The sequence below is a fragment of the Mytilus galloprovincialis genome, chromosome 2, assembly GCF_965363235.1.
Source record: "Mytilus galloprovincialis chromosome 2, xbMytGall1.hap1.1, whole genome shotgun sequence".
NCBI lineage: Eukaryota > Metazoa > Mollusca > Bivalvia > Mytilida > Mytilidae > Mytilus > Mytilus galloprovincialis.
In genome coordinates, this window is record NC_134839.1 from 93,275,171 (window position 1) to 93,301,273 (window position 26,103).

The following is a 26,103-nucleotide window of genomic DNA, read 5'->3' on the forward strand; positions in this document are numbered from 1 at the left end:
AGGATAAAATGAATTAATGATATATTTTACAGAACTCGAAGCCTTTCCTGCATGCATTTGATATAAATTCCCCGATGGAGCATTGATGTCGAGACGCAGAGCTTAGTCGATTCTCAAATTTAGGGGTGTGCTAATGATCTGCATTGGTCAAAGGGATTTTTTTCGAAAATGTTTACAGAACTGGAAAGAAAACCTGTTGCGACTAATATTTAAAACCTTTCTATCATTGTAATATAAATACCTTGATGGATTACATATACATATATCCTGATGGATATCATTGACAAACAATATTTCATTCAGTGGCTTCCAAGCTCAAAACTTCCAAGTTTGTTGTCGTCTTTACCGGATGGTGACATTGGTAAAAAATCAACACAGAGCACGTGGAGAACGTAACACAAACATTAATTGATAGAGCCATGATTTTTAAGCCCCCGCCGTAGCATAGGGGGCATTAAGTTTTGCCTTTGTCTATCTGTACAATTGGTTCCCGTTCTCTGTCTTTAGTTCATCTCAACCAAATGGTATGAAACTTATACACAATGCTTATTACCATAAAACTCAGATCAAGTACAAATTATTACTTTTACAGTTTTTGAGTCATGTCACTTTATAACATTACTAGAACACACCCGCGAAATCGCGGGCATTCAGAGCGTAGTTTAAAGTATGTAAAGTGTTGTTGGAAGAATTTTGTAAAATACAGAATGACTAAAGAATATCAGCAAAAGTATCACAAGTCATAGGTTATCAATGGGGACAGGAACATGTTTTTTTTTACCCTCCATCTTTATTTTCAAAGTTCCCAATTTTTGGTTTTCTATCAATTTCAATATGAACATACATTTAATAGTATGTTATGAACATTTAAGTAAGGTAAGGAGCCTGTAATTCAGTGGTTGTCGTTTGTTTATGTGTTACATATTTGTTTTTCGTTCATTTTTTGTACATAAATAAGGCCGCTAGTTTTCTCGTTTGCATTGTTTTACATTGTCATTTCGGGGCCTTTTGAAGCTGAGTATGCGGTAGGGACTTTGCTCTTTGTTGAAGGCCGTACGGTGACCTATAGTTGTTAATTTTTGTGTCATTAGGTCTCTTTTGGAGAGTTGTCTCAACATGGCAATCATACAACATCTTTTTTTTTGTAATCAATGAATTTTGTAAAAGATCTAATGACTGGAGAATTTCAGAAAAGGTACATCAAAAGTTCACATGAATAATTTTAGCACTTATCTGTATATTATGAACATTCATTACTTCATAAATATAACGTATTTACTTTCAGTTCTAAGTTAACTAATTGATCCCTGGTGATCATTGATATAGTAATACAGACCCTTTCTATAAAATTTTAATAAACTCTGTGACCGCCGTGGATAGTAAACTTGAAAATGATAGCAGATAAAATTCTGAAAATACACTTTATTCGTAGTATATATGTATGTTCAAAGTATACAGAAAAACGCAAACCGGAAGTCTAATCTGACTTGAAATTTCGTCCAATGACGGGACAATATCCGGAGGCCTTTTTTCTCGTTTTTCTCCTAAAATAACTCAATCTGAATAAACATATGAATGGATGACAAATGCGACTATGCACTGTACCTATAAGACACAAAGGCGTGTTGATTCATTTATTGTGGAAAGAAGAGAAGCGACACACAAAATGAGGTCTTCTCGTTTAATAGTATAGAAGATATGCAAGCGGGGGCATCATATTTTTCCCATGGACACATTCCCCATCTATTAAGTAGAAATGCACTAGAATTGGGTTGAGGGTTGATGTGGTTTGTGATATTGAAAAATCCATGTCATACATTGCTCAATTAGATGTTTTATTTCAAGTGACATGACAGTTTACAGATTATGATTACCAATTTTATTTCACCAGATTCGCATATTGAACATGTGTCGTGACTGATATCGATTTCATGACACAATACAGGTTAGGGGTTCTAAAAAACCTTTTGACTGATATCAATGTGCTACCAGCTCTTAACTCTCCTAGGCTACGGTATGTCATTGGAGTTTCCCAGGCCTTCCTTGGAGCTAACTTATATGCTTTCAGCTCTTAACTCTCCTAGGCTACGGTATGTCATTGGAGTTTCCCAGGCCTTCCTTGGAGCTAACTTATATGCTTTCAGCTCTTAACTCTCCTAGGCTACGGTATGTCATTGGAGTTTCCTAGGCCTTCCTTGGAGCTAACTTATATGCTTTCAGCTCTGTCACTATCCTAGCCTTTGTCATTGGATTTCCCCATTTCTGCCGGAGAGATATATGCTATCAGCTCTTTATTCTCCTAGCCTAGGCATTGGAGGTCCGCAGTCCAGTCGGAGAGAATACAAATTCGCTATCAGCTCTGCACCCTTCTAGCTAAATCATATAGATGTTCTATCAGTTATGTAATCTTCTAGCATTTGTAATGGAGGCCACAAGTCCACCCAGTCCAGTTGCAAAAGAACGCATATAGGCTATCATTTACTCTCCCTAGTCTATGTCATTGGATTTCCCAATTCCTGCCGGAGAGCATATTTTATGGTATCAGCTCTGTACTCTCCTAGTCCATATCGTTGGAGTTCCCTAGTACAGCCAGATATTATACAGATCTGATATGAGATATGTATAGCCTATGTTGATGGAGTTCCCCAGCCAGGGGCCTGAAAAAGAGACAGTGTATGCAGATCTATGCATGCTCAATCACTCAACCAACTGAGATTCATAAATCCCTGTTTTAAATAATTGTGCCTTCGAAATCGTAAATTTATACGGTAGGGTATGCATTATAAGGAAAATAATTTAATAACGGCGTAGTTTAGGTGAAAAATATATTGTGTTAGTATTGCATCTATTGGTGTATAAATGTAATTTTGAATGCACTGTATGCATGTGATGACAAAAAATATGTTCCAAATTTATATTCGTTTAATGCATATTCTTTGTACGGCCATATTTTTATCTAGGATATTGTATTTTTTAAAAGATAAAGTTCATACATAGTTCATGCATTATTAAAGAAAGCATGGTATTCCAAGAATAACAGACACACAAATTAGAATATATATTTGGGATAGGTTTTCGCGGAAGCGATATGCAGGTAAACAACTGTTATGACCTAGATACATTGTACCTTCAGTAGCAATCGGATACCTATATATACAGGTAAGCTGTGTAAAAATATGACTACAATTAACAAATATTTTACATTTGAACACATTTTTGCATCGAATTAAAGTTACAAAAACATAAAACTGTTGATACTGCTTCTTTTTTCAATTTAATTTTGTTTAAATGCAGATTTTATTTTTTTAAATGGTCAAGGACATTCACACAGATTTAATGGTACAACATAGCCAAATAATATAATACAACTACCTAAATTAACGTTGCTCGTTAAGGAGAAAAGTCTTTAATAAAACCTTTAGGCAAATGCCACTCTGTTACTTTCAAGTACATTATTTTTTTCTAGTGCATTAATACAATTTATAAAAGCCCTTTTCCTCCAGTATTCAAACGCATAATCTTATTCTACCATAGTAATACAATGCTTTGGAACAAAGAAAGGGTTGATAAAATAGGTAGACCTACCATATTTAATTTTGCTAGTGATTATAACCAAATACATGCTTTTTATAACTGATTGGGCTACCTAGGGGTCGAAATTTCGAATATGTTTCATGCACTTTTGATATATATGCCAATTTAATTTATATATTTCCTACCAAATGAAATTTAAAAAACTTGATTTCTATAGTCGTTATTTGAAATTTTAAAATATATAAAAAAAAACATTTTATGTCCCTCAGAAAATTGACGTTGATGGCAGAATTTTTGCAAAATTTAATAATGACTTTTATATGTGTTCAAGATCGAAAGCACCCTCAACTTATTATTGAAAATACATTCATTATTAATTATTAGGAATACTATAGGTGTAATTCTTTTTATTGAAAAGAGCACCATTTAAATTACAAGTATGTTATCACCCGCTGCACTTGCATGTAAATATTCTACGTCGGTCCAAACGTAACAGTGTGTGGACACTACACATCTGAGACTGTTTGTCCGAAATATTTATGCTTTGCCATCCATTTGAGTTGGTTTTTTCGGACTTCGACATTTTTTGCCAATTGTTCCTCAATGACATCTAGTGCATTTATCTTCCCTGAGACCATATTGCCAAAAGCTTTCATACCAAAACCATGGCCAAGTCAGATTTAATTGTCATTATGTGAAGAAGAATATATATACGTCATATACCGCCATTAACGTTTGACAATTTTTGAGAGGATTAACTTCTTCTAATAGAGACTGGTCATGTTATCTGCATTTGTAGTTTGAAACAGTGGCACAACTCGAATGGGAGCGTTTGCCCCGAAATTTCCCATACATGATAGGATATTTTTTTTTATATCATATGAGTAGACCATACTACTCAAGCACCGCCATTTTGATTAAACATTTTACGAGAGTTATTGGGACTATGACCATTTTAATATATTGTAGCGCTAAGATAGTATGTAAATCAAAGCAGAGGAGTATCTTTGTAAAGTTTTCACTTTTTTTCGGCTTATTGTTCTAGTTTTTGTTTGTTTTTAAGTCGTCGCATCTATTACGAAAGTTTTCTTGTGAGATGAATTTGCAACAGAAAAGTAGGTCCCAGGATAAACTTTCTATGCTAATCAAATATGTCAGGCACTTTTTCAAAGGACCTTTTTAGATTTGTACCAACACGACATAATTGTAAAAATACAAAATATAAGAATAATTAAAATCTGATTTCCTACTAATATATGTGCGAGTTTTCAATATGGCATTCATTTAAATAAATTCAACGTTCCAGAGAATGATAAGAAATCATAACATGTTTTTTTTTTATGATAAGAGTCTTGGACATCGTTCTACGAGTAAACATGTCTAATGTAATGTTTAAAAATATCCTCATATTTCTTATATGACAGATTAATGTATATTAACTGTTGAAAAAATATTGGAACAACATACGCCTGCATACGGAGTATAAATCTTCCAATTCAAATGATATTCCCGGGCTTGTATGTCCTATCATGATTTCCTTGATAGAGGGTTGCTGCCCACAAGGAAGCTATTGAACCAAGAGTTCCAAATGGTGAAGTTGAAATCATCCCCTCATAAATTTTACGGACGCCATCAAGAGTTGAATGACCGTTATGGAATAACCGTTTCACAGATGATATCGGATATGTTCCTTAAGTCGGTAACTACAATCCCTTTCCCTTCTCACGAATGTGACCTACCGTATTAGACTATTTATCGGGTTTGTAATATAATGAGTAACACGACGGTGCCACATGTGGATCAATATCTGCTTACCCTTCCGGAGCACATGAGAATAACCCCAGTTTTTGGTGGTTCGTGTTGCTTAGTCTTTAGTTTTCTATGTCTTTTGTACTATTATGTGTCTGTTTGTCTTTTACTTTTTTAGCCATGGCGTTGCCAATTTATTTTCGATCTATGATTTTGACTGTCCCTCTGGTATCTTTCGCCCCTCTTTTAAACATTCAGTACAAAGAATTTTTCTAGTATGATAAAGGACGAGGAAAATTAGGGACATGAATTCCTACGACAATTTGTCTGAAAACATTCATTACTGATATCGGACTAAAATAATAAGTAAATACTGTAGCCTTTGACTAATAAACTAGAAATTTGTGTCCAAATATGCAGAACCAATTTATCTCTTAAAAATCATGATGTATCGACATATAAAGCCACACTCTGTGTACACATGTTGAATTGAAAGTTTGTTGCAAATGCAAATGTTGACAGATTTGGCGGAGGCATTGGAATGGTTTAGGGAGTATTTTACTTGAGTAACATCTTTGGCAACTTGAACACTTTTCTGTATCGAGATTTTCAGCATGAAAATGCTACACTAACAGGATTGGTTTGATCAGCGTATTGGGAAGTGTTAACATCATATACTGACGCAAACGTTCATGAAATATACCTGTAGACATATTTTGGTTATTTCAATTCATGTTTATAAAAAATCGTCCTGTGTATTCAGTGTATACATTTAATATTTAAATCATAAAGTTATTTCTATTTTTCATATTTTGTGTTTCAATATCAAGAATATTTAAAAGACCGAAAATTATTTGAACAAGTCAAGTTTTTATTATTGTCATAATTTTAAAAAGGTATGCTAAATCATTGAAGTATAAAATATCAAATGATCTATTTAAAAGAAACCTTTGTTCAATGATTATTTTGTGTTTGTTTTATTAGAATCAATTATATTGATGTGTTAATGAATTCGGTCCAATTATCATGTTATTTTTTTTAACTAAGTACCTTTCAGGGGCGGATGCAGGAATTTTCGAAAGGGGGGGTGCTAACCCAGGGCACCCAGTGCAAAGGGGGGGGGGTGCAAAACATATGTCCCGATACAAATGCATTGATCGGCAAAAATAAAGGGGGGTGCGCACCCCCGGAACCCCCCCCCCCCCCTGGATCCGCCACTGCCTTTGTAGATCTTAAGCGATTAGACTTACATCTGTTAGTTTGTGAAATTCAGCCTTTGTTGAACAGACTGTATTTGAATTTGTTAAGAGATATTATCAAATAATTCAATCCTTAATGTTGTCTCGTCTGTACTTTTTCTATTATTTGTAACAATGTAAATCGCATTGTAAAATTATATATGTAACTAGTTTAAATCAATACACAGAGTATAATAGTTTATAAGTACATATTTACTTCGACCTCACATGCATTTAATTTGTACAGTCTGATAGTTACTTTATTTATATGCACTACATGAAAAAACCTTGTAAACGATTATAAAAATAAAATTGCAACCGAAAAATAATGAATATAAAAAACTTTACAGTATATTTTGTGCTCTGTTTGTTAATTATTATTTACATTTCAAAGATATCATATATTGATATAACTAACTTTTATAGTGGTCTAGACTTACCTAGTTAAAGTTGAGAATGTATTTTGACATTTTTTATGGAACAAAAACCAAATATCAATTGGTCGTCCCCTAACAGTTAAAAAATCCAACCCTATTCTAATTGACATCTGAAAATACATAGTAAAACCTGAGGTAAAGACAATATATAATATGTTTCCAGGTAATATTCTATTAAATTATGCTGAAGGTCATAGTGCAAATAAATGGCACGACAACGACCATCCTTAAAAAGTTATATCAGTGTCAACGATGAAGATGAGTATAGAGAAAAGATATGTGATGCAAGTAGTGAAAATGGTCAGGACAACAATGGTGCAGAGGAAACTGTGATGAATGATGATGATGTTTTTGATCCTATTACCGAATCTAATGAAACTAGAAACGATGCAAAGAAAACGAAAAGAACGGTAGGACGTATTTTTTAAAAACAACTACCATTGCAGTAATTAAATTTTACATGATAAGTTTTTGTTCTCTATGGAAATTCCGTATATATATCATCAAGAAAACTGAATTCCCATGGGGAATAACTGTACACCACTTACAGCGGACCTGTTTCTGTATTATTATGAGTTACAATTTATGACTAAAATCAACAAAGACCCATCTAAACAATTTATGACTAAAATCAACAAAGACCCATCTAAACAACATCTGATACAAAAATGGAATAACACTTTTAGATATTTGGCTGATATATTGGCTATGAATAATGACTACTTTAGTATGTACACTAACGGGATTTGTCCTGCTGAACTTACTTTAAATAAAGTTCATACTAACACACTGCCCTTGTGTGGATCTTGATATCGATATCGGAAACGAGAAGCTAAATACCAAATTGTATATTAAAGAGGTGATTTTTAATTTCCTATTGTTGATTACCTATTTAACCATCCTATAGTGTTTATTTATCTCAATTTGTTCGAATTACTCATGTATGTAACAACGTATTTGGTTTTAACGAAAGAAATCTCTGTATAACTGAAAAAAATATTAGACCAAGGTTTTCGATATCACAAACTAGTCAAAAGCTTTATTTAATTTTCGGAGTTTAGTATGACGTCCATTTCCACTGAACTAGTATACATTTATGTTTAGGGGCCAGCTGATGCCCACATCCGGGTTTGAGATTTTCTCGCTGTGTTGTAGGCTAATAGGTGGAATTCGGCTGTTTTCTGCTCTTTGATCGGGTTGTTGTATCTTTGATACATACCTAGTTTCCATACTCAATTTTAGTTTAAAATCTTAGAGGCCCCTTTATATCTTTATACTTTATATACAAACACACAAAGCAAAAAAAAAAGCAAAGAAAACCCCCCCCCCCAAAAAAAACCCAACCAAACACAATTCCCCCCCCCCCCCCCAAAAAAAACAAACAAACAACACCATCAAACGATATTTCTGTCATTTTCCAAGGATAACATTTAACCTGTAGGTATATATAGAACTCATTTATACATTGGGCTGTAAATAGCTATCAAAGGTACCAGGATTATAATTTAGTACGCCAGACGCGCATTTCGTCTACATAAGACTCATCAGTGATGCTCATATAAAAATATCTATAAAGCCAAACAAGTACAAAGTTGAAGAGCATTGAAAATGTAAAATTAATCACAGAATTACGGTAAACCGAATGTTTTATTTCATGATCTTAATGATATATTCGAGACAAATCTTACATTTTCTTTCGATAAAAAAAATAATACGATGTAGTATAATGCCAATGAGACAACTCTTTACCAGAGACCAGACGACATATAGAAGGTAACAACTATACGTCACCGTAGGGTATGCAGCAGTGAGCAATACCAATACCAATGACCTTCTGCTGTTGTCTATTATATGGTCGGGTTGTTGTCTCTTTGACACATTCCCCATTTCCATTCTCAATTTTATACTCAGCTATACAAGGCCCCGAAATGACAAATGTAAAACAATTCAAACAAGATCAAAAACGGCCTGATTTATATAAATCAACAATGAACAAATACAGATAAGATTTACCACAACAAACGGAAACCACTGTATTACAGGCTCCCAACTTAATTTGGACAGGCTCATACAGAATATGGTGGGGTTCAACATATTATAGCCAGTGCCCTACCCTCCCCTTACCTGGGACGTCACAGTGGTGTAACAGTACAACAGAATTATGAACAAACTTTAAACATCAGGTGAAAGTGGCTCAACTCATCTAATCGATACAAAGCTGAAAAACAAGAATAAAAAACAGGGACCAGATGTGACAGGGTATTTATGTTTCCCTTTAAAAAATACGCCAAGAACAGAGTACTCGCAATTAATTTGTTAGTTTTATTTTGTGTTTTTTTGATACGGTTATTTTTCTTTTGATTGTTTTAATTTTCTTGCCATAGCATTGCAAGTTTCTTTTCGACTTATGAGTTTGAATACCCCTTTGGTATATTTTGCTTTTTTGAAATATCGCAGTAATTGAAACAATGACCAAGAACTACTGTTTGTTACATCTGTTTATAAGTAAAATATGCAGAAGCATTTAAGAAAATTAGACAAGTTTGGCTCCACTAAGCACTCAATATAGGAATTACATTATTTCTTAAGATTAAAGAAATCGAAAGCTGAAAAGGTAAAAACATAGTATTAGTGCACGAAATGCTCCGAAAAAAACTGTGTTCTGAGGAATTTTTTAGTGACTCTTGAAAACAATTTGATATAACCTTGGAAGGTTTGTTAAAATGTTATCAGGAACAAAACAGATTAGCAAAAGGCTCTATATTTTTTTGGGCGAAGGCCCCCTTTTATGTGTTTTAAAAAATAGTAATTTCTTTAGTATTTCATCTAATTTGTCGAATTTTTATTTACATATTCTTGCTATTATCTTTATGATTTAACAATAACAGAATCATATCGCAGATGCTCCGCTATTCCTTTTAATAAGAGGCATATACTACTGCAATGAATACCATGACATTTCAGATTCACTTTGAAATATGTTACTACTACGTATATTAGCAGTTATTGATATTCTTATTGAGTATATGTGCGAAAACAAATAATATATATGCATTCTACTATTTTTGTTCGTTTTTAAGGTACCGCCAAAACACTGGTAATACTCAATATACTCTTACAATTATAAATGTAACAGTGAATTTTAACAATAATTTGGTAGATGATGGATGAACCCCTATCCTTTAAATTGCGTGAATATAGGGGAAAAAAGGAAGAGGAACATTTTGTGTTTACCAAGGCCCACCCCTTAACGGTTTCGGTTGTTCTAATCTTGGTTTTTATGCTCTCAAACATTTTATGTTTTTGACTATCCAAAATGTTGGGCATGAGGACACCTCGTGAAGGGTTTTCAAAAAATAAATGTTTCAGGCCCGAAAAATGTACGAGTCATTTCAGTCGCTTGTTTGTGAATTGTTTCACATTTGTTTAACTATTTTTTGTACTATATAATAATGCATTTGTAATTAGAAGTTTTACTCATAAAGAACCAGACTGACAGCTACCAACAATACACATAACTAAAGACCTTATGTATATTGTTTCAAACGAAAGTTCAATCCACTTTCAACAATCATATTACGTGTACGTTACTTTTGGCGAGTGATTTCTTCTTAAATATGAGATTTCATTTTTTAATGTGACAGAAAGGTGAGTTAACTAAACATCAATGAAAAAGTAACTACGATATATTAAAGAACAGTCTGAAAAAGAATCCAAGATATGGCGGTAGCCATTAATCAGTTGATTATGTCTTTAAAGGTAAACAAAAATACGCATTTGGTTAATGTCTGCTACGTGTTCCCTATTTATATATAATGTTTTCTTTGATTCCTATAAGAATGTAAATATTCACATAAAAAACTATAAATCAAATTATCCCGATTTAGAGTAATTTCTCGCAATTTGAATGGCTGATATTTCCTAATAACTTTCAGTACATTTTTTCATTACGTCAATTGGAATTATCTCCCTTAATAAAAAAAAAAATGAAATTTGAGTTGCTTTATAGTCCTTATATTTTTACTTTTTCACAGTTTGAGATTAAATATCTAAAATATATTTGGTTGATATTGTCCTAGTAATATTGAATTTGAAAATAATGATATGTAATATAACAAAATCAGGATAAAATCGTTACACAGTGTTCAATTGTCCTAATACGGAATTTATCGGGTCAATAAAATTTATATCGGGTTTGGCTTCGCGTCACGTATTGAACACTGTAACTAATAATATTTTCTCGTTTGATTTTAATAATAATATTTTGTTTCATTCACAGTGCACGCTGCCATCAAAGTTGAAAATTTGTGTAATTGTAAGTATAAATAAACCTATATGAATACCAGGAATGAAATATTTGATTTGCGCCAGACGCAGGTTTTCTACAAAGACTCATCAGTGATGCATCAAATATTTTCTTTTTAAAAAGATGAAGAAAAAAAAAAATGTTCATAAACGAACTTTTAATTTGAAATGTAAAATTTAAATATACAGTTGAAGCATTTTATGTCAAATGGGCAATGTTACAGATTTTAGTAAAATTATGCCTTTAACATTGCCCTGTAATTGAAATTTGAAAAAAATTTAATGCATTTATCTCTTATTTTCTGAATTATTATTGACTGAATTCTTTTAAAACAGGTGAACATTTGAATAGAAAGCACACAAAATTTCAAATCCATAAACTTTTCTTAAAAAGATATATATGTTGATACTTTAATTTTCGTTTCAATGATATACAATAATAATCGGTTACCGTGTTCGTTGAACGGTAATTATCATTCGAAGTGGCGTTCTAGGTGAAAAAATACCACAAAACCTCAAAATAAGCGGAATGCCATCACGTTATATAGGCCGTAAAACGGGACCGGGTTTATCATTTAATAAATAATTCCTTCATGTCATACTCCATGTTCATTTTAATATGGGTAGGGATTAAATTTGTCGATATTTTACACTGAAAGTTTACTTAAATTTAAATATTTTGAAACAAAAGTACATATACATTTTATAAACTTAGTCCAGCCATGTCTTAATTTTTTTACAGTTGCGCACTTTTTCCGTATCCAGAGCAAAATATGGGATGTTCGCACGTCCATCAATCTATTCGGCTGTCTGAAAAAAAGCCATTGAGAGTACTACATAGATTGTGTCATGCGAACCTTCAATTTTATTCAAATTTGATCAAACTGTAACTGCAATCATCAACAATAATTTTTATTTTAATAATGAAATAAACGAGTATCACTAGATCTAGTATCAATTATAAAACTTTCTTTCTAATTTTTATATCAAAATATTTTGTAATCAAGAACCATTTGAAAAAAAACCAATTTGTTTACATACAGGCTGCTGTCATTGTTGTTGTTTTAAGCATAGTAATTTATGTGATCAAGTCAAGAGAAAAGGACAATGCTCATATCGTATCTGCAGGTATGTTTAACAATAATCAAAGTGATTGATTTTTTCTTCAAAGTTACTACATGCTTACTTCGGTTTTAAAGGGAATAAGTATTCTTATAAAGATTTATAATCCCGACCACTCACTGTCTCATACTAACATACAGGTTTAAGGTTCAAAGGACTTTACTGTTACAATAAATTTGTGATTGGCCCATGACCTCAGAAAAAGTTAAATCTTTAAGATTCAAAATTATACAGCTATACAAACATTTTTTTTTATATAATTCTACATCTACATTTGTTACCATGACGATTTAAGTCAGGGCTTTGTATCTTTTGGAGACACACATTTACATACTTAAAAACAAAAATAAGATTTAATTTTCAATTCTATTATCTACCGTTTTGTTTCCTTGTTTACAATGGATTAATGCTCTAGCATACTGATTCATAGAAAAAGTTACTATTTGAATAAAAATCTATTTAATGTATACTTCTTTGTAATGTTTTAACTTCAATCATTTTTCCATAGTAACTGCTGGTTTCCATCCTTTATCAGATATATGATGTCTGGTATATTCTTAAGACGTTCTCATGTATATCGGCTACAAAAAATTATCAAAAGTACTGTTTGTCACATGATGTGTTTCTTTTTTCAACGACAGCACAAAAAGGCCATCAGTATTTAAACATACACAAAGAGTCGGTGTGTCTTTACCATGAAAAGGCAGGTATGTTGTCTAACGAATATTTATATTATCTATTGGTTGTTCTTCTGTAAACATAAACACCTAAAAATACATGACGTCTTTTAAAACACTTTTGATATTCTATTCTTAATTAAAGGAATTTATGTTAGTTGTTATTGGCAATATACAAGCTTTCAGTATCCCCAGATCTCTACTATTTGTCTTTAGTGTTTTTGTGCTTTGTACCGTTCTAATGAGTTAAGCCTTTTTCAAGTGATTACTTGTTTGTTTTTATGTCGTGCTTTTATACCACTGTCCAAGGTTCATGGGATCGTAGGACGCCAGCAAAAATGTTTAACACTACCACATTCTGCGACGTTGTGTGCCTGTCCTATATCAGGAGCCTATAACTCAGCTAGTGGTTGTCGTGTGGGGCTGTATATCTTATTTTTGGTTTATTGATTTTTCTTTATCTATAAGTTTACGAATGACATTTATTCAATGTTCAGAAACTGTTTGGATAACTATGTCGCTAGACGGTCTAAAATATATAGACACTGTTTTGATAACTATGTCGCTAGACGGTCTGAAATATATATGTGTTCCGGGCCATATGAGTATTTGGACCATACGCGTATGGTCATGACCATATGCGTATACTCATATGGTCCGACCATACGCGTATGGTCCGACCGTACGCGTATGGTCGGACCATATGAGTATAATACTCGTTTGGTTATTAACGGGCCGGACCATGAGTATTTGGACCATATAGGTATTTTTTTTAAATTGCATTATAAAAGTTTCAATAATATAAAAATTTTATCTAAAAAAACAATTATATGACAATGTGTTATTTTTATAATTCAAATGTAAAAATTAAATATTGGTGCCATAGTTAGTTTTCATCGCTTATTACATTCTTGCATGTAGGCTTGGGATGACATTTACTTCCACACAGTATGATAGCTTTTTTGCATTTGCAAGTCTTGGTTGTGCACGATCCTTTTCATTTACACCTTTTGTTTGCGAGTAAAAAGCTATTCTTTTTGTAGCTGCGTACAGTGATACCGAGGTCTTTGGCCATTCCGATATGTCTACGGTGTTATTAAGAAGCTCAAGATCTCAAATATCGTACCATGACGGCAATACACCATATTCACAAGACAATTTAAATAAACTTTCCAGTGACTTCTTGTGTAACAGTTCATTAAGAATTTTTTTGAATTTAGTTTTTTAAGTCGACATATTGCCATTCACTCGTAATAACAAATCGGTAATGACCATCGGTAAAGACCATTGGTAAAGACTATCTGTATAAAATGTGTTTATTGTAGTTTTGACAAGTAATTAAAATTAACTATATGAAACATGTAATTTTTATTTAGCTAATCTTTTTATTATAATATAATAATAAAATTACCTATATGATAGCGTCTTTTTAATGAACGAGTTATGAAGAGTTTAGAAGTATTTTGAAAAAAGAAACTGTAACAGAGTGTTAATTACCCCGACCATACGCGTATGGTCGGACCATATGAGTAAATACCCATATGGTCATGACCATACGCGTATGGTCAATATACTCATATTATGGTCCGGAACATAAACACTGTTTTGATAATTAAGTCGCTAGACGGTCTAAAATATATAGATACTTTTTCATAAATATTGTGAAAGCTCGAGAGATTGAAAGTAAATGTAGATAAAACAAACAAAAAATGAGTTTTTTTACCACATGGAAGATAACCAGATTATTTATAAATTTTGCTTGAAAGTCATGCATTTAAAAAAACCCAGAAAATGTGGTATGATTGCCGACTGGACAACTTTCTATCCGAGACCAAATGACATAGAAGTTAATTCACCTGTACATGACGTATACATTGTTTGTTTATAATCGCAAATAAATCAAAGTCAAAGGAAAAACATAAAATGGGATAATATTACGTAAAGTGTACTTCTCGTTTCCGTTTAAACCTGTATTTTGACCGAATACGGAGAGCGATTTTTTTTTGCATTTCAATAAATGTAATATTACTGAAATATTTTGTGTTTAATTGAAATAACGTACGCTAAACAAACATGCGAAATCTGACCATTTCATATATAGTTTTATATGCAATGTCATTATGAAAATAAGGCGATCTGGTATGATTGCCAACTAGACAACTATTCGCCAAAGTTAAAATGAAGTGGATGTAAGCAATAATTATTATAGACAATCGTACGACCATCAAATGAGAAAACCCCAATAACATATAGTCGGCTGTAAAAGACCCGACATGAAAAATCTCAAATTCAATTGAGAAAACAATTTATAACGAAGGAATTTGTCGTATCTAATACAAATGTATAAAATTTTATATCTTAACAGAGTCCTATACTAGGGAATCAAATCCACTGAAAGACAGATGTAAACCAGGTAAGTGTATATATAACTGGAAGTGCGTGTGAAAAAGTATAGTAATATCAATGGACGTCTATAACATAAAAAATCAATGGCATACTAACAATAATAGAAAGTAAATTCTCTTTATTATATACAGAACATGTCTAAGTATCACGATAAAGAAACAGAATTATACTTATTTAAATGTCTTACAAAAAATAAATCACGGATGTTCACATTTACCCTTCCTTATCCTCGAATTTATTTTGTAATTTATGGCTTTGTAAAGAAAATGATATCATTACATTTATGTATAGTTTGGTATATAATTTCTTATGAGTCTCATTTTTACTTTGTTAATGCAACAAACACATACTGTCCTGAACGATCTCATTGTCAATTCTAAGGAAAACAGTAGCAGTGTAAGATTTAATGGCGGTGTTTACTTTGATAACGATTAAAGGAGTATTAGCTGTCAAATTTATGTTCACCGTTTTGACTAAAAATTTTTAACGAAATGATTCATCTTTTTTTTACTTTCAATTTTGAATTTAGTTTACTTTTAATGACTGAACACGACTACTACATGCTAATAGATTAAATTTAAGGTCACATGAATACGGATCCAATGGGATTGTCTTATTCATTTGAACAGTTCATCAGCGATATATCTTAGCTTTTTTTTGGACAAAATTGAACTAAACTGGCTGCTAAAAGCGAATTATTAAATTATTATTTCACTATTTCACTTTCATCAAAGTTTAATAACACCACGGTTTCCCCCATACAATGTATTAGTATTTGTTGAATTTGCACTTTTAAAAAAAAATGTGCAGAATTTATTTCTGTTGCAAATAGAGAAATACTTGGTATGAGTAAAGTTCTATCCTGTCCAATACCACAGACGAAATTTCACATAATATTTCATTGCATACAAGATAATCACAATCACTGGAAGTTAACCAATCAAATTTCATCCCCTTTCTTTACTGTTTACAAGCTTTTTATAGAAACATGAAACACCAAAAGAATGGTACTTTTAAACACACAAGATATTCAAATTCAACGGAATATTTTTTTGTATCATTTATAGTTTGCAACCGGATACGACGAACTATACCATGGTGGTATAACATCTAAATGATTGAACAAAATTTCATATTTCTTTTTTTAATTCACCTGGCCTAAAAGGCCAAGTGAGCTTTTCTTATCACTTGGCGTCCGGCGTCCGTCGTCGTCCGTCATCCGTCGTCCGTCGTCGTCCGTCGTCGTCGTCGTTAACTTTTACAAAAATCTCCTCTGAAACTACTGGGCCAAATTGAACCAAACTTGGCCACAATCATCATTGGGGTATCTAGTTTATAAAATGTGTCCGGTGACCCGGCCAACCATCCAAGATGGCCGCCATGGCTAAAAATAGAACATAGGGGTAAAATGCAGTTTTTGGCTTATAACTCAAAAACCAAAGTATTTAACGCAAATCTGACAGGTGTAGAATTGTTAAACAGGTGAAGATCTATCTGCCCATAAATTTTCAGATGAATCGAATAACCCATTGTTGGGTTGCTGCCCCTGAATTAGTAATTTTAAGGAAATTTTGCTGTTTTTGGTTATTATCTTGAATATTATTATAGATAGAGATAAACAGTAAACAGCAATAATGTTCAGCAAAGTAAGATTTACAAATAAGTCAACATGACTGAAATTGTCAGTTGACCCCTTTAGGAGTTATTGCCCTTTATAGTCAATTTTTAACCATTTTTCGTAAATCTTAGTAATCTTTTACAAAAATCTTCTCCTCTGAAACTACTTGGCCAAATTAATCCAAACTTGGCCACAATCATCTTCTGGGTTAGTAGTTTGAAAAATGTGTCCAGTGACCCGGCCATCCAACCAAGATGGCCGCCATGGCTAAAAATAGAACATGGGGTAAAATGCAGTTTTTGGCTTATAACTCAAAACCCAAAGCATTTAGAGCAAATCTGACATGGGGTAAAATTGTTTATCAGGTCAACATTTATCTGCTCTGAAATTTTTAGATGAATCGGACAACCCGTTGTTGGGTTGCTGACCCTGAATTGTTAGTTTTAAGGAAATTTTGCTGTTTTTGGTCATTATCTTGAAAATTATTATTGATAGAGATAAACTGTAAACAACAATAATGTTCAGCAAAGTAAGATTTACAAATAAGTCAACATGACCGAAATGGTCAATTGACCCCCTTAGGAGTTATTGTTCTTTATAGTCAATTTTTAACAATTTTCATAAAATTTGTAAATTTTTACTAACATTTTTCACTGAAACTAATTGGCCAAGTTCATTATAGATAGAGATAATTTTAAGCAGCAAGAATGTTCAGTAAAGTAAGATGTACAAACACATCACCATCACCAAAACACAATTTTGTCATGAATCCATTTGCTTCCTTTAATATTCACATAGACCAAGGTGAGCGACACAGGCTCTTTAGAGCCTCTAGTTTTATATCTGGTAGCTAATGCGCCTTTAATAGTAATATAAACAACGCTGTTAGTTGAGTGTTTATGAATGCATTGTGTATTATCTGGACTGGAATGGACTGGACATGACTAGGCAATATTAATGTCATTTATTGTCTTAGTAAGAGTGAGATTAAGTTGTAGGTTGGTTTCATCTCTTCCCTTGTGTTATTTAATCTTTCATTAAGTGTTATAACGACAGTTTTTACTGCTTGTAACCATGTGTTTAGTTTATCAGTTGTTTTATAATAGTTCATCATGTTAAAAAAGCTTCGTTTGCATTGTGACAACAATTTGTATTTTGTTTATACTGCATTTAGGACATGTTATGTATTATACTGTTTTCAAGGCGTTGAATTTCATCAGAGTTTTTTTATGTCTACTTGTTCAATTCCTGTCTCTTGGATATTAGTTATAATTAGAATACCTATGTAATTCTTAAAACTATCAGTTCTAAAAGTTGTGATAAACAAAGGAGACAGGTTCTCATCAAAATTACACAAATGTCAGCTATGATAAAGAAAACTGTAAAAAATTATGATATTAGTACAACCAATAACCAGCTGAATCAAAATATCAAACAGGAGAAGTTACATAATTATCTTAATAATCAAATTTCTATAATCTTGTAAAATCTCTTTTCAGGATCTCCATTTGTGAGTAAACTATGCCCATCCGATGCCTGTAAGTAGATAAACAGCTGTTAGAAAAAATCATTTCTCTGCATGCCCGTTAGCAATTTCTCTCTTTCTCTCTCTTTCTAATTTAAAAATGTAGGTTAAAGGCATTACCGTCACTAGATAAACGATATGTTTGATGGACAGATAATTGCTGACCAAAAATATGATTTATTATTTCCGGTTGAATAGTATTTATTCAAGTAAAAATTATGACTGAAAGTTGAGAAACATTGAACTAGAAATTAAATTAAAGCACAGTTTTTAGCTCGAATTTAACTTTTCTTTTTCTATTCCTTTTTACATGTTTTAGCTATCATGCTTTGATTTTAACATCATAGTTTCATCTCAAAGATATACAATAAATATTGTAATTGTGATAACAGGACATATCATAGAAACTAAAATATATTACTTTATACAGAACCACACAGCTGCCTTATGATAAAGATAACAAAATCATGTTAAGGGTTGAGATGTATAATGATTCAAATTGTCAATACAATTATGAAATTGAGAATAATGGTTATCAAAGGTACCAGGATTAACTTATTTCTATACCAATATTTTTTTAACACGGAGTTTTTTCATACTGATGTTTGATGGTGATATCTTATAGCTATATAATAAAGATACATTTTCACTACAAAGACATCTTAACATTTAACATTTAACAATTTTTTCGTACTATTTGTCACTTCACTATACTATTATGTCTTATAACTATCTTATTATGATAAATTGATATACTATACAATCACCTCAATATAACGTACAGCAACTCTTTCATACTAGAATGAAATTCAAAACAGTATGGCTGTGGCCATTGATTGTCAAATTAAATTCATCCATTCACTGGGACAATTTAGGTGAACGTTTGTATGTAACGACCACTGCTCACTATGTACTTTTTAAAGACACTTAAACTATGGGGTCACCAAAGGTTCTCAACACCTTAATAAAGTAATTCGAAAAATTAATCAGAAATAACACGATCTTTTGATTTATATCAATTATATAAATCAAAACATAAAGGTTATTCCTGATTAATTTTTCGAATTATTTTATAATTAAAGGCGTTAAGAAACCTTTGGCGACCCCACAGTTTAAATGTCTATCGTAGGTACGTCGTGAACAGTGGTCGTTACAGACAAACGTTCACGTAAATTGTCCCAGTCAATGGATGAATTTAATGTGTCAATCAATTGCCACAGCCACACTGTTTTGAATTTCATTCTATTCTGTCATATTACTATCGGACAACGACAAAGTCGTCTACTTAAAAGACATCTTTATATATTATCATTCAGGGGTGTGGAAATATTTGTTGTGAGCACTTGTCCCCGGGCAAGTGAAACCTAAAATTTTACTTGTCCGGAAAAAAATTTACTTGCCCTGATGATCCCAATAAATATTGAAGTATTTCTTGTTAGCTAATATATGATTCTAACTTAGCACGGTTGTGCATCACAAACAAATGATATCTATTTGTTTATATGTATAAAAAATTAGGAAAGTAGGAAATGGGTTAACATCAATGGGACAGAAACCTAACAGCAAACCAACCAATGAAACGACATGTATAGGACAATTTTACAGCAGTTTTTGAATAAAAATTGTAGCCAGTAGGTACATATACTAAATTTGAGGACAGTGATTGAAGAAATATAAACTAAATAATAGAAAGACTATTGATTTTGTGGTGTTTCTCTCAACTGACACACTTGTTTTTTTCTTGATTATTCATTATTGTCTTGATGGGCAATTAAAGCGTCCCTTCTATTTTCCACTTTGACAACACATAATGTTGACCTTTCATCTACAAATAAGACAAAAACTTAATTTATTTTCCGAATTTCCATAGATAGCCAGGGGCAATCTGATACCCACGATCTCTGAAATTCTCGCTTCCGTTTTTTTTTTTAATACTCTGTGTCCTCCATTTAAGGTTTTCTACTCGACTTATGACTCTTTTTGTCTTGCTTGCCCACCTTTTTATGAAGTATTTATCAATCTGAATCTCGATAAATAATTTAAAGAAATGACACTTCCGGTAAATGATGGATAAAACCTAATCGACGATCCCGGGTCAACGGACAAAGCCAATGCAATAATACGCGACTCGGGTTCGCATACTTATTTTTATTTATTTTGGTAATCGATCTATTTCCGGTATCATGTAATATTTATCATCATGAACATTATGATTTTACTTGCTGAACATTGATTTATTTTACATAAATTAAACATCTTTATACGTTTTGAAATTAATTTTATGTTTTTGTTGGATTTGAACTTTGTCTTGTATATTTTTTTACTTGTCCACGGGCAACCAAGACAAAAATAATTACTTGTCCGGTTGTTCAAATGTACGAGTCGGGCGAGTCGGGCATACCATTTCCACACCCCTGATCATATGGAGCCACCTTTTCATACTATCTTACCCCTCACTGTGCTATTCCAACAGATTACTATAGCATAAGATCTCGTAATATAAGAATATCTTTATCATGTTTATGACAAAGTAAAATGACAGAATTGTATGAAAAGTTAACTCTCTATTATATCAAATCGTCTTGATAGTATACAGATTGATCTTAGTGATATAACAAATTGACATATTTGTATAGTCAAATGTCATCATAGTATAGAAAATTTGCTTCATGTTATATGTCGAATGATAGATTATCGTCATCATAAGTCAGCTGTGGAGTTAAAAAAACACACCAAAAATAATGAAAACTAGATAGCATGAATCCTGAGCAGTGTTTTCATTTAAAGAGGATCTGAACATACAAACATCCGACCCAGTCTTAGAACAAGGTGTACAAACAAGCAAAAATAGCAAAAATAATATTTTTATAGAATTAAGGACAGTGTATATCACTAAAATCTATTGATATCTTTGACATTTTATGATGAGCGATAGGTATCGTATAAAAATATGATTGAAATAAAACCTTATCAATAAACTTATTACTATTCATATTTTAGCACACCATGAGTGCAGTGATTGTAACGGAAAACTTTTGCCAAATTTCTGTTTTTGTGACATTGGTCAACAGTGCAACAACCAGGATGCACCAAGGAAACAGAGATGTGAGTTATCAGAAACAATTATGCATATCGTGGTTTGTTTAAGCTATAACATGACAGGTGTGATTTTGCTAACAATTTGCGTCCTTCGTTCTTCGTCCGTCAGTGGTCGAAAACTTCATAAAATAAGTTCATTTGAAACTATTGTTACAAACTTTATTTAAATGTTCCTTTAATTATCTAGTTTAAACACTGTATTCCGGGATCGAATCAATCAACAAGCATGAAAATTTTTTAAAAGAAAGATTTTAAGGACGTACAAGCTGACATATACTAATAGCTGTAATCATATATAAACAAGCGGACATCCTGTTCATAAAAATTGGTGTAGATAATCTCATCATTGATTGATTTATGTGAACAGAGATTGCAAGTTTTCTATATTCTAATCCAAACAAGAATTTTTCTGGTCATTTTTGCGACACAATTAACAATAATTTACAAAGGTGTTTACTCGTAAATAGGGAACACATGTAAGACTTTGAAAAGCTATGAAGAGCAATTGATATCAGCTCTACTTTATGATTTACAAGTTTCAGACAAACAAATATTGATTTAAAACAGGAATAAATATTTCTTAATATGTTATCAAATTTAGAAATCTAGTTTGAAAACTTTTTTATGAATTTGGTCAATTTTCGAGTAATTGTAAAAATTAAAAGGACATTCCTAACAAAAACTAAACATTCTACTGGAAGCTCAGCAATGATGTAAATTATTTAATGTAGGTTAAGGATGTCCGACAATGCAAAATTTTCCAAAACATGTAAAAATGTGTAAAATTGATTAATAGTTATTTAAGTTAACGATGTTTTGCACTGAATTACGTTGATTTCATGGACATGATCAGAGTTATAGCATATTTTTTGACAAAATTATGATTTACTGTCTGTAGGTGAAATCTAATATGATGTGGGTGAATCATGTTAATGCGTATAATTAATTCTTATATAACATACGTAAGAAGTTAAATAGTCTGATCGTACGGTTCGAAAAAAAATAATCTTTTTTTTTATATTTGTAATTATTATATAAGAAGTTCTATAGTTTATAAACCTAATCTAACTTACATATTTGCCAGGTTCATGGTGCAAAGTCAATTGTCCATGTATGCAAAATGGAACATGTATCTGTGATCGGACGGGAGAAGGCCTTTATTGCAAATGCCCAGAAGGTATTTCAAGAACTATAATATATAATATTGTATCCGACCAGCAAGGCAGAATATATATGTAGCGTTTAATGTCTATTCTCTAATTACTGGAAAACGTTAATTTGATCAGCAAATTATAAATATCTCAAAATATCTGCAGTTCGAAAGAATAAAATCTACGATGACCTACCGTTGTTTACCTCTGCGTCATTTGGTCTCACATGAGAGTTCATCTCATTGGCAATTATACCACATCTTCTTACTGTTATATTAGAAGTACTAAATTATGAAAAAGAGGAAGAACAATTTATGAAAATGAAGGGAAGTTTACCATTGTTTCAAAAAGAATTGTTTGCCATAATGCATTCAAATGTCACACATAGGTGACAACATTTTTTAATGTCTATGCACCGATATATTTGATGTTTATAAGATGTTGAAAAATAACCTATTGGAATTGTACTGCATCTCCATAATTTTTATAAAGAACCGATTTTCAAACCGATTTCTTTTCAATTGGCAATTACCTGTCCAAGAGCTTACCTCTCGTTGTGAAATTGTAATGTTGTGAAATGTATTTCAGTTAGGGGATCTCTGCCGACCGAAAGGCGTTCCTGAAAATTACACTTTGAAGGTTTACATGCAGAATAGTAACATTTGAATATCAACAATATAATCTTTCTTTAATAGTTCTTTCATCTAAAAAAACAACCCTGATATAACTTAGTGTAACTACTGTATCGGACAAATAATCACTTGCTTTCAAACCATCAATTATTCTAAAAGAAAACAAAGAACTGCGTGTGTGTCGAAAACCATCTTTGTCTTGCGATATTAAACCAAAGAGGATTTAAAAGTATGTAGTAGTTTTAAAAGCATTTGGAGAGCCCTAATAAATAATTATGCAATTGAAAGATAAAATTTGGTTCAAATGACGTTACAATAAAATGTCAATTGTTGCAAAGATACTGCAGCCATTCTTTTACATAGCATCTAGTTAAAACTAGTAAACTGCAATTCGTTTTCACTTACTAAATACATTACACAAATGAGTTTACTCTCCAAACTTGCACACACAGTTCAGGGTTCGACCTCTGCGGTCGCATCATGCTGTGCTTGGCGAATCATTTTACTCGATGATATTGTGAAACATATAGGACCTGGGTACAAAGTGTGTGTGTAAAGATGACCAACGCAAGATCTGAGAGACCTGAAAATATTTGAAATCTTGTCAACCTGTTTTGAAGTAACTGCCCATGATACGAATTTCTAACTAATTGTTTGCCGTTATGTTGAAAATTTTAGCAGCTAGGTTGAAAGTGTGATCAACTAAAAGGATCAGCATAACAAGAACTATCTACTTTGAAAAATTGACAATGCGGTTTGGATTCTTTACCTCTGAAATTTTCAACCGGATTTTCGACGAAAATGTCGGTTATTAATTTGGGGATGTACGGGGGGCGGGCGGACGGGTGGGCGGTCTGCAGCCAAATGTTGTCCGTGCATTCACTCATGAACCGTTTAACCAAAGCTTTTAAAATTCAAATATGTTGTTACTGACAAAAAAATGGAGGTCGAGTTCAAAAATGACGATTTCGACTTTGAAATTAATTTTGAATTAATGTCCGACATGTTGCGACGGACAGACGGACAAACCCTTGCTCTATCAAATATTCAATCACATTTCATATTGAGAGCCTTAAAACAATGTTGTGTCTATACTTGCTCAACTGTTCAGGGTTTGACCTCTGCAGGAAAATCCGGTTTGCTGTTTCTCTGACAGCCTCTTGCTCTTTCAGGTTTTGCTGTTTATTTTAAAACTAATAAATGTTATTTTGTAAATTGAAAATAATACCAACACATAGGAGTACTTATGTATGTGCTTATAAAAGAACTAACTAGAAAACTGGTGTTTTAGCAGGTGAGCAAAACTGACACATATTTGCATCCTGTATTAATATACAAGAAGCTCAAGTAGTTTAAACAAAATAATTTCACTTCAGGATATGATGGCACATATTGTGAAAATATACCGTATCGTATATGCAAAATAGATCATGAGACAACAGAATTAGAGCACTGTAAGAAAAGCAGAAATGAAACATGTTTTATAAATATTCAGGATATAAAACTAAAGTGTACAATATCAAAAAGTAAGTAGAATAGTTTAAAATAAAGGCAACAGTAGTATACCGCTGTTCGAAATTCATAAATCGATTGAGAAAAAAAAACAAATCCGGGCTACAAACTGAAACTGAGGGAAACACATCAAATATAAATAATAGAACTACGACACAACAGAAATACAGCACTAAAACGTTACACACACAGAAACGAACTATAATATAACAACGGCTATTTTCCTGACTTGGTACAGGATATTTTAAAGAAAAATGGTGGGTTGAACATGGTTTTGTGGCTAGCCAATCTTCCCTCTTTTAAGGCAATGTTAAATACAACATTAAAATGACAACATTACCCTCTGAATTAGTATATGTATAATTTGGTTTAAATTCCGGTTAATTACCACTTTTTTTTTACCAACAGAGGCTTTTGATGCATGGTGCTATATGATGTTATGATAAAATCAATCCCAATTCTGATATGATTTCGTAATGCAAATGATTTTTTTCTAAAGTATTGCTGTTTGAAATCATCTTTACCAGTTGGTACCCGCATTTGAATGGTTGCTTCAAAAACGCCGATGAAGGTTTTCTGCTATTTTTTTTTTCATCCAAATAAATCATTTTATTCTTTATAATCAAATTTATTTACTCTTCAGGTAAACATCTATAGACTCATTGTATGTAATAAATTTGTACTACTATTAGACCTTTTCAACATCTCTCGACACCTACTGTTGAGAACGACTACGATTATTGATTTTATTGCTTTCATTGACAATGATAAAACTTTCCTACAGAGTCCAAATGACATGTTTTTTTTAAAATTATTATAAAGAAAATGATGGACTTTAAGTCACATTTCATCTTTTAGACGTTTAGCTTCTAGCTTTCCTGGTTGAATTTGGAAAATGAAAAGAACAAATCATGTTTTATTGTAGTTGATATTTAATTAAACAATGATTATATCGGTTGACAAGGGCGGCACATGTCTGTTAGTTTTGGCCTTGGATGTCTCCATAATGTACTCAATACTTTGTATCATTTCAATTCACCAATTTGGTGTTCCACTTGAATTCTGCATTCACCAATCACTGCTTAAATGTTGTAACAT

The 26,103-nt window shown here is 32.2% G+C and overlaps 1 protein-coding gene across 3 annotated transcripts in view; it reads left to right on the forward strand.

Moving 5' to 3' along the window:
- Positions 1–3,049: 3,049 nt before the first annotated feature.
- The window catches only part of LOC143064903 (uncharacterized), a 28,450-nt gene continuing 5,396 nt past the window's right edge, over positions 3,050–26,103 (forward strand). The window contains exons 1-10 of one of the 3 annotated variants that reach the window (XM_076238109.1): positions 3,051–3,159; positions 7,122–7,368; positions 11,238–11,273; positions 12,307–12,391; positions 13,027–13,092; positions 15,428–15,475; positions 18,586–18,624; positions 21,612–21,716; positions 22,795–22,887; positions 24,870–25,019. In XM_076238109.1, coding sequence (XP_076094224.1) covers positions 7,165–7,368; positions 11,238–11,273; positions 12,307–12,391; positions 13,027–13,092; positions 15,428–15,475; positions 18,586–18,624; positions 21,612–21,716; positions 22,795–22,887; positions 24,870–25,019 — 826 coding nt within the window. In that variant the 5' untranslated portion in view covers positions 3,051–3,159; positions 7,122–7,164. Of the gene's footprint in view, positions 3,160–7,121; positions 7,369–11,237; positions 11,274–12,306; positions 12,392–13,026; positions 13,093–15,427; positions 15,476–18,585; positions 18,625–21,611; positions 21,717–22,794; positions 22,888–24,869; positions 25,020–26,103 lie in introns of those variants that run through there. The other 2 variants (XM_076238110.1, XM_076238111.1) reach the window with 2 other exon arrangements.